Here is a 10517-nt window from a genome sequence, read left to right on the forward strand (position 1 = left end):
TATATATTGTAAAAATAAATGGTTTATTTAAATACAAGTAGGCCAAGATAAATCTTGGGGGAAATAAGTACCATCACATTATATATAACCACAATTATAAAAACACAACACTATGTTTGAAGGTGCACAGAACCTTACTTGGAACACCTAACAGGAGTTCTGGGGAAGTCAAAACCAATAGTTACTTTTGGATTACTTACAGTAATAAAGGGTAGTAGACCCTAACAAGTGTCCTGTGACGCTCAGCAAGAAATCACGTAGTAATATCAACTGGACAATATACTGTTCTGAGCTAGTGAAACACAGATTCAAGGAACAGTATAACCCTATAACTCTGATTCAGGATAACACTGTTATTCTAGGAGAGTTGGACCTTCAGGTGTAATGTTCAATAACAGTTGCTTTTCAGTTCACATACTAAGGGAAGCAATAACTAACTTATTTTAGGATAACACAGTTATAATCGAGGTACGTAAAACCCATACACTTTTTACAGGAGCTATAAGCAACTAAAGGCAGGTGTAAACATAAGACTCTTTTTGGGTCTGTCTAAAACAGACCAGGAAAAGCAAAACCCAGTCTTACACTTTATTCTAGGTAGGTAAAACCTAAGGCATACTTATTCTGGACAGGCTAACAGCAAGTCAGGGGAAGCAAGACCCAGTTGGGGGACACTCATACATTTATCCTAACAGGAATAGTGAAGTGAAACCAACAACATTACTTTTGGCGACGAGACACAACCGATTCACAGGTGAGATAAGGTGAGTAAAATACCCTTATATATACATTTCAGAATGGTAGAATCTTTCTAAGGTAAGTAAAACAACCATATATATACTTTTCAGGATGGCAGAACATTTCTAAGGGAAGTAATAACTTTTGTAACTGTTCACTCGTTACAGTTACCAGCCAACTCTTTTACAATTAAGGAGCTTTTAAAACACTTCTCTTTTGCCCACTCCCTAAAAGTCTTTCCCTTATTCTTGGAGCACGAGTGTTCTCAGTGGCAGAAGGGGGGTCACTAGGGTTTAGTGTCCAACAGGCAGTGCCAGAATAGGTTCTTAAGTAGCAAATGTAAGAGTTCCTAAGGAAGACTGTTAGAACAAGTAAGCACTTTACTTTACAGTTAGTTGAGGGTCCAGGGGCTTCACAGAAGAGACCCTAGGAGGATTCCAGCAGGGGCCTGGGTACACTGGACGAGTGGACTCCCAATCACAGAAAACACCACAAAGCTATACAGAAATCACAAAGGCTTAATGTAGGTAAAATACCCAAGACAGCACAGAAGAAGATTTTGCAGCAGGAGGACTTCAGGATCTGAAGCCAAAAATATGGTTGTTGAATTCCTTCAGTAAATAGACAGAAGACAGGACATTGCTGGAAGGACTTTTGCAGCAAAGATCACAGGGAGGGCTCTAGGCAAGGTTTTCCTCGTGGCTGGATGTGGTTCTGTGGATTTGGCACCTTTTTCAGGAGCACAGAAGAAGACAGAATATTGCTGGTCGGATTCTCATTGTTTGCAAGGTCCAGCACTTTAGTGAAGGTACTTTTTGAGACGTGCCTCTGGGGTTTCCAGCAGGATGCCCAGGAAGTTTCAGAATTCGGAAGACTGTGCATTGCACAATGGCTTGAGGTCCCAGGGTATTGGGGTATTGCAGCCCTGCAAGTTCGAGCATGGCGTGGGATGGCTCCAAATGCAGGTCTTCTTGATTCTAGTGTGTCTCACCAGACTCTGGGTCAGGGTCGTCATTTTTGGTGTCCCCAGGTCGATTGGAAGGAAGGACTACAGCAGGCTCCGGTTACACAGCAGGCTCTCGGTAGCTGGAAATCGTTTCAACCGCAAATTCTTCATCATCCTCTTCAGTTTTGGTTCCAGTGGTCGACTACTGCTTGAGCTTCCAGGTTCATACTTTTATGCAGGACCCGAGCCAATTAAACAGCCTTGCAACATTCAAACCTGGGGGCTTGGCAATCCTTTCAGGACAGCCAGCTTTCCAGTATGAACTGGAATCTCGCACTCAGGCTGGAAGACAAAGGGCTGTAGAGTTTTTGACTTCTCCCTCACTTCCTGCCTCCAATGACACTCGGAGCCTGGGCGGGAAGTCCACATGACTCCAGCCGAAGATAAAAAAATAAAAAATCACACAAAGGAATTTCCCACCCTGGATGTCAGGAGAAGGAACAAGAAAGGACAAGGAACACTAATGGCGAAAAAACAAGACAGGGACCATTTTGGTAAAATGAGCACCCGTGGGTGCCTTTACCGTGGCTGTGCAAACAGACCGCGGTAAAGGTGCACCGAATTAATAAAAAGGTTCACTGCTACCAGCCATTAAAGGTACGTTTGTCCTTGGTACATTTAAAATGAGAAATGGGATACTCAGTATCTCCCCAGCACTCCACATAAGGTGGGGGATGCAGGTCTCACTTAATAAAATGTAAAAGGGATCCAAAGATCCAAGGTTAGCCAGAGAAAGTTAAAAGGGGAGCCCCTAGGGCAGTGGTCTCCAAACTTTTTGACCCCGAGCCCCCCCTAAGAAAAATGTCTCTGGCTCAGGCCCCCCCTATAAACATGAACTCCAAAATTTTACTCGGTTGCGAACGGTTATCGCGTACTGGAATAGAATGGTGCCCCTAATGAAGGAGTGAATGCCAAACACCACGTTGTTTCAAAATGATTGCTTGCAATGATTCAAATCAGATTAGAGGACAAATATTTGTGAACAAAGCATACCGATTTTGCTATAATACAGAGGACTCGACTAAAAATAGTGTTGGATATTTATTTCACACAAACGAAAACACCCAATATTGCTGTCCTGTACAAACATTTGCTAAGCAAGTGCTGTAACAACTTGTTTCTCAAGTACAACAACTTACTGTCAATGCTGTCACTTGCAAGTTGGACAGTGGCATACTGGAGAACTAGTGTGACGGGTGGGCCTGCCTTTCACCAGCCAGCCTGTCAATATTGGGTTCAATTTTTCCAATAGCCAACCGCAGGCTTTCTTCCACCTCCAGCTTCGACCGATATTTTGTCTTTAGGGCTGCAAGTGCAGAGAACCCAATTCCGCACAGGTATGAGGTGCTGAAAGGTAACAGTACATTGACTCAGCAATACATGAAAAGGTCCCTGTGTATAGCGTTGGCTCGTGCCATCGACATATTAAAAATTAAATGGCTGTCACATACAACACGTAACCGAGGCAGAGGCGAGGGTAACATTGGCAGAGGTGAGAGCAGAGCAGTTTCAGTCCCCCGTTTGCCTCCATGGGCGTAATTTTAGGGTTGGACAGGGGTGTTTGTCCACCCCCAATTTTCATGGCACACCATTTTATCCCCATTCATTTAGCTGGGGAAACTTTTCAGCAGATGCCATGCCCCCCCCCAACATTTTCAGAAAAGGTACTCCACTGCTTGCCTTCTCTCCTCCATGCCCCCTAATGTGGGGGGTCGCAGAGGGAGAGGGGTGCTGGGAGGACCGTTGCTGAAAATGTTGGGGGGGGGACATGACATCTGCTGAATGCTGTATTAATAACGCAGCTCCCCCATGGCAGATTGCTGGAGCCCAGCAATCTGCCAAGGGGAAGCCGCGTTGACACCGGCAGAGCAGTTCCAGACCCCTGCTTGCCTCCATGGGCGTAATTTTATATCTATATAATATATCTATCTATAGATCTATATATATATATATTAAGGTTCATTCTGCACTTGCCTTCTGAACAACTGCACAACAGGTGCAAATTAAAATGAAAACGGCAGCAGAGAATCTGCTGACCTGGTTTGAATACCAATTGACGGGCGAACAAAACCTTTTCCAGAGGTGTGACTACAAGGGTTTAGGCAAGTTCAGGCTGGGTAATGCCCACACGGATCCAGAAATGCCCTCACAGTCCCCACATCTATCATCCCACCCCTGTCATCCCTCCGCATCTACAACTTACCTGAAGGGACTCCCCTCATGTCTGCTTGGCCACTATGAAAATATGGAAATGGAAGAGGGGCTCTGTCTGGATACCCGCCTTCCATTTCCATTGAGGCCATCTTAGGTAAGTATTTTGTTTGAATGAACGTGCTGCCACAAACGCGCAACCCATTCATTCAAATAAAAAGGGTAGCTATCAGCACCCCAGATTAAAAACCCAGTGTGCTAATAGCTATAATACTTTCGCCCACGAGCTGGATGGGTGGTAAAGGTACCAGCACCCATCATTAAGGGACGAGCAGTCATCGGACTGTTGCTGTCTGATCCAACCCTCCAGCTCGGGTATTATAGCGTAAAAGTAGTAAATGGCAGCGAGCAAACTATTAATTACCAACAGTTATAAAAATGGAAATCTTAATGTTTCACAGCCAAATACTTTTAGCAACAGAAAAGCAAAAAAGGATCAAATCTTGAGAACCTCTGTCTAATACGAACAACTTGAAATGGACATTAACTGCAATGAAGTCCAAATAAATCGACCAGGATTTATACTACAAAACAGTCAGCAAAATAGTGTGCCTAAACATTTGTTGCATATGAGAAACAATGCAAAATATGAAAAATCACTGAATGTCCCCGAGGACCCTGTAAGGGTGCAGAAGGAGGAGACTGACACACAGGTGGGAGAGGGGCGCAGGGGGGACCGGTGCTGCATTAATAACACGGCTCCCCCATGGCAGATTACTGGGTTCCAGCAATCTGCCATGGGGGAGCTGCGTTATTAATACAGCACCGGCAGAGCAGTTTTGGTCCCCCGTTCGCCTCCTCGCCTCCATGCCCCCTAATGTGGGGGTTGCAGAGGGAGAGGGGCGCAGGGGGGACCGGTGCTGCATTAATAACACGGCTCCTCCATGGCAGATTGCTGGGCTTCAGCAATCTGCCATGGGGGAGCCGTGTTGTAAAAAACACTGGCAGGGCAGTTTCGGTCCCCTGCTTGCCTCCTCTCCTCCATGCCCCCTAATGTGGGGGTCGCAGAGGGAGAGGGGCGAAGGGGGGACCGGTACTGTATTAATAACGCGGCTCCCCCGTGGCAGATTGCCATGGGGAGGCTGCGTTGTAAATAAAGGGGTCACTTACCTCTCACGGGCGGCGGCAGCAGGAGCAAGGAACACAGGACACCACAACGCAGCGTGGACACGCGATCCAAATGCAGGAAAGCGCGCGTCCAGGCTGAGTTTATTTCCTGTTTCATGGCCACGCCCCCACCACATCGCACTGGCTGAGCATGTGCATGGGAGCCAGTGGCTCCCCATTGCACATGCTCAGTTCAGTGCAGCAGGAAAAAAAAAAAGGGAAAAAAAAAGCGTTACTCTTTCTTCTCCTCTTCTTCTGCCAGGCATCACGCGCCGCCCTCCCAGGCATGGTGGGGCGCGCCCCACAGATTGAAGACCTCTGCCCTAGGGCAACACAACAACGATAGGCACTTATTGCCAAAAAGTTGTCAAAGAGGATAACTTTTAAAAAGACACTATGGAGAGTCTTAAAAATGACACCCATAAAAAGAGTAAAAGGCTGAGTGGTGAAAAAGGTTCCCACTCACAGGAGGTACAAGTAAAAATAATCCACCAGTAAAAGCAAAAGGTTCTGGGGTTAACACAGGTCAGGAAGATTTATCATTACAATGAAAATCTCACCTAACACCTGCGCTAAGGGTGCCGTTGACTCCCTCTTCTTGCAGGCTGCAGGGTGGGCCATGTGCTCAGGGTCCCTAAGCTTACTGTAGTTCACTCTCAGCGCACAGGCGGCACACGGATGCATGATGAAGGAGAAGCTTATCTTTTTCAAAAGTGGCTGTTCTCCTCGATGTTTGGCTCCCTTTTGTTTCTTTTGGTGAGTCAACTTGTTGCCTGACAACCTCCTGCTGTGACACGGGCGAGACAAATGCCCTCTCCCAGCGGCCCAATAGGCGCTGCGGGCCTCATGAACACTGCTGATCACTTTCTTTCTTAAAGCAGAGCGGTTTAAAGTGGGTGCCTATTGAAGAGACCATTGTTGTGGACAAGGCATTCTTAACGTGTTAAGAACCGCAAAGGGGCATTTTTATTTTGAAAGCACATGCAAAGCAGCAGTTAGCTGCCTAAAATCTGTGCTTTCCTTCAGAACAATTAAACATATCACACACAACCGTTTCAGCTATTTGCCTTATTTCCACATGCTTCTATTTAACAAGTCAAAAAGTGTTTAAGTACAATGTTACATTTTTCTCTACTTGCACATGAAGCATGCAAGTGAGTAATGAATATTTACCAAGGATGTGACAAGGGAGGTTGTCATGCTGGAGACTGGAAGGGATATTTTCTCTGGTTCTGGCCCTCTATTGATGATGTTCAGGGAACAAGTCATACATGTGGGTGGACAGTGTCTGCCCACTTTTTTTTGTTTTGTTACTGGGAGGATGCAACCCGTGTTGTGTGTTTTGAGGTCAGCATTAAAAAAAAGTTTGCTTGCTCAAGGTTTCAGCTACTAGGATTTCACACCAGGTAGTCGTGTTTCTAATGCAGACGCATACCCACAAGAACACATAAAAGTGCCATTAAAGCAAACGTCTCATGTTTGGATTTTGTTTTCTTTGGAATATTTCATTATAAATTATTGGGCTTAAAAGGTGGGCACCTTTTATACTTTGCTAGTGTAGTTATTGGAAATGTGTGTGTGTGTGTATATATATATATATATATATATACACACACACACACCAAGAAAGTTATGGTTGGTTTAAAAAGGTTTGGAAAAACTTTTCGCCTGAAACGTGAAAGTAGGAAAGTCCATTTGAGCCAAGTTTCCTGGAGAAAAAGGTTTGCATTTGAGCTACAACAATGCATTGCTGTTGTGGCTCAGAACTTGAGGTGAACTTCCAGCAATAGCTACTAGGTGGCGTTGTGGAATGTGTGACTTGGGTCGAATGGAGTTTCCTAATTATATATATATATATATATATATATATATATATATATATATAAATAAATGTTTTTAACCAGGTTTTCGTTCCTGCCTACATACGTAGTGGTCACTATCTTGTGATGTCATCAAATGCAAATTAAGGGCCCTGCACTTCATTTGCCGCACTTGGTCCCACAAATCCTAGGGCCAGCACTGGCGATATGCACTTTGTTATGTAGGCCAGACCACCCCTGTGCCTTTTTACATGTTCTTCTTTAGGTCATACCCCATCCAGTCTTCAACACGCCCACCAGGCAAGCCACACCCCCAAATAAGCCTCCCCCCTCAATTTCTTACACCAATGAAAGCTCAGGGTGGGGGCATACCTGCCTAAACTCTGGGGTTTTCCCAGTGACTCTGGGTTTTTAGTCATTTCTCTGGGTCTCCGGGGAAGACCTCTGTAGTCCCTTCCAATCCTCCATCCAATTGGCTACCGGCAGCGTCTTTTGCAGCCAATCGGATGGAGGATTGGACGGGACATGGAAACAGCGCGAATGCAGTATTACCGCGTTTATGTTGCTTAAACTTTTATTCTTTTTGGCCAGTTTGCCTTATGTTCTAGTCACCCTAAATTGAAGGGCGACTAAAACATAAGGCAAACTGGCCAAAAAGAATGACAGCTGAAGCAAAACAAAATAAAACGCGGAATACCGCTTTCAATCCGGTGTCATTAATGACACCGGATTGAAAGCAGCATTCCTAGTTTTTCAGCTTCTATTCTTTTTGGCCAGTTTGCCAGGGCTCAAATTGAGAGTATACGCGGGTGGATGGAGTCCACCCACTTCTTTCAGAGGGTGGACTCGCCCCCCCCCCCAGCTAAAATGAGAAGCATTGAAGGTCCTCTTTAAATTCATGAATTAGCCGACCTCAGGGTTTGAACCACAGCCATCAGGTTTGCAGGCTGAACATCTCACCACCGCACTATATAACCTCATGAAAAATAACCAACAACTGAGGTGAAATGTCCAATTTCGGTACTGCAAGTTCCAGGGAAAACCTTTGTATTGGTTCTTGGAGTTGAAAACATGCACACGTGTAAACGTTTTCAAAAACATTATTTGAAGAAAATATCCTCTCTTGGTTTTGTGCGTGTATTACTTTTATAGAAAAAGCGAATGCCATTCGTCCTATGCAATTTGGGTGGTTATGCATGCCCTTGGACATTCATTGCAGTCCACTGCAGGTAGAATTATGAACATTAGCATGTCCACACTTAGATAGAACTGTGAACATTAGCATGTCCACACCTATATAGAATTGTGAACATTAGCCTGCGTGGCATCTAGATAGAATTGTGAATATTAGCATGTCCACACCTAGATAGAATTCTGAACAGTGGCCTGCGCCGCATCTAGATAGAATTGTGAATTGTGAAGGCCAACAAGTGCCACACTTAGAGAATACTGTGAATGTTAGCATGCTAAAGGTCAGGTAACCCACTAACCAATATAACTTCAAACTCTGCATACTTATCTCACTCAAAAACTCACACAACCATCTCTCGCACCACAAGCCGCACGCACTTCACAACACATAAGCCGGAGCAACAGCACACGCGGACTGACACCGATCCAATACCCGCACCAAAGCTCAGCATCCGGTGTATACCGAGTTGAAGCTGCCAACAGAACACCACTCCTCTCACTATCCTACTCCCTCTTCACCTTACTAAGCCACCCCCCCTTATCGTTTACAGATCCGCCAGAGCGCCTGGGGACCAATTCCGTTGGTGACGGTGCGCGGGACAAATACCTTTAACACTGTGTTTCTAATGAAGGCTACAACAGCCGAGTTTACCTTTTTGACAGGTGGGTGGAGCATGTGGGCGGAGCCGTGTGCAAATAGGCGGAGTCTTTTGTGACTATGGGCGGGGCATTCATTTCAGGGTTTTTGATATGTAGGCAGGTATGGGTGGGGGTTTACCTTAAGGCCCTTGATGTTTTGGTGAGGTCTTTGTACTCAAGCTGGACTGTGGTTTCTATGCTCTGAGGTTGGTTCTCCTTTTCATGGGATGGTTAGGCTCATATGATGGCCCTGGTGCCAGTGCTTTTGTTTTGCCATTCTGCTTTCCATGATTTTGGGTAACCCCTGGTGCCCATGTCCTTAGGGTTGGTCTGGTGGCCAGGCTCTGCATTGGGTGTTTGGGTGTGGGGTCCCTGCATCCCCTGTAGATAATAGGCACTGCTCTCTTACTTGGTGCAGGGTGCCTTGAAGCTCTCTTTCTCGCCCACGCACTGCCAGTTGCTGTGGCTGACCACTTCTCGCAGGGCAAGCACCAGCTCCTCGTGGGTACCCTCTTCCATTCTCCAGAGCAAGGCACACGAACAGGGAGAAATGCTAGAAATGCCCACACATGGAAGCCATATTGGAAAGGGAAGTTTGCTTCCGTACGTGCGGTAGCCCACACATGGAAGCCATGTTGGAAAGGGAAGTTTGCTTCCGTACGTGCGGTAGCCCACATGGAAGCCATGTTGGAAAGGGAAGTTTGCTTCCGTACGTGCGGTAGCCCACACATGGAAGCCATGTTGGAAAGGGAAGTTTGCTTCCGTACGTGCGGTGGCCCACACCTGGAAGCCCTATTGGAAAGGGAAAGCTCGCTTCTATGCAGTACGCGCTGTGGCCCGCACCTGGAAGCCATGTTGGAAAGGGAAAGCTTGCGTCCGCGTGCAATAGATGCGGTGGTTAAAACGTCGGGAAAGTGGTGTTTAGCTGTCACGGCCTCGCTTGGAAAAGGGTGCCTTGTTTATCATTGCGCTTGAGACGGCCATCTTTGAACGGGAAGCATGCCCTGTCATCATTGAATGATGGTAGCATTTTTATTCAACTAAAAAGTCGACTGCACCTTAAAAATAGACTCGTTTTTCGTCCCCAGAAGCGGCTACTTTTATAATTAGGAATACATATTGGCTCAAAGTCCGAGGCTTGAAAGAACATCCTGAAAATGGACTACTTCAATGCCTTCATGATTGCATCTGCTTTGACACCAACATAAGGCACTTCAAAGAAAGGGCACTGCAAATCACCCTCAGTCTTTGACACTTAGAGGCACCCAGGGAAGTGACATTACAAGAAGTTGTTGAGTGGCAAATAACCGGTGTGAAATACACGAAGGACACTATCATAGAAAGCAACTATAGTCATTAAACCGCGAGTGGGGATTAATATCATATAATAATAAAGATTGTCCACACTATGAACTGAATCCCATACAGGAACTCCAGATAAAACACAGTGAGGTTAAATGATTTGGCCAAGATCACACACTTTGTTTAAGGGATGAGAACGGGATGTGGGCAATTTTAAGCAGTTGAGCACATATCTTCCCAGTTTTAGTTGATATACATATTTTTTAAGGCTTTCTGTATAGAAATGCACTGAAAAGAACCCACGCAACATAATAATCTTGGATGTCATGATAAACTAACCTCACACTATATGAATAGCGATAAACATTTTGAGCTACATGAATATGGCTTTAGCTTTATTTTCCGCATCCTGCAGGCAGGTGGGAAAAAATCAAGTTGCAAGCCACTAGCCAGCCATAAAAAACTCACTTCCTACCTTAACTCTATACATACACATAGTACAC

The 10517-nt window shown here is 45.5% G+C and overlaps 1 protein-coding gene across 3 annotated transcripts in view; it reads right to left on the reverse strand.

Moving 5' to 3' along the window:
• LOC138504543 (uncharacterized protein HI_0077-like) overlaps nt 1-9321 on the reverse strand; it is an 88276-nt gene extending 78955 nt beyond the window's left edge. Inside the window, exons 1-2 of one of the 3 annotated variants that reach the window (XM_069625101.1) lie at nt 8852-9272; nt 2884-3091 (exon numbers count right to left, since the gene is read on the reverse strand). Coding sequence is in view for 1 of the 3 variants with exons in the window: in XM_069625100.1 (XP_069481201.1) it covers nt 9122-9231 (110 nt within the window). In the remaining 2 variants the exon portion in view is untranslated. Of the gene's footprint in view, nt 1-2883; nt 3092-8851 lie in introns of all 3 variants that reach the window. The other 2 variants (XM_069625100.1, XM_069625102.1) reach the window with 2 other exon arrangements.
• Nucleotides 9322-10517: the final 1196 nt, after the last annotated feature.

The sequence above is a fragment of the Ambystoma mexicanum genome, chromosome 11 (genome assembly GCF_040938575.1).
Source record: "Ambystoma mexicanum isolate Mex_15411 chromosome 11, UKY_AmexF1_1, whole genome shotgun sequence".
Taxonomy (NCBI): Eukaryota; Metazoa; Chordata; class Amphibia; order Caudata; family Ambystomatidae; genus Ambystoma; species Ambystoma mexicanum.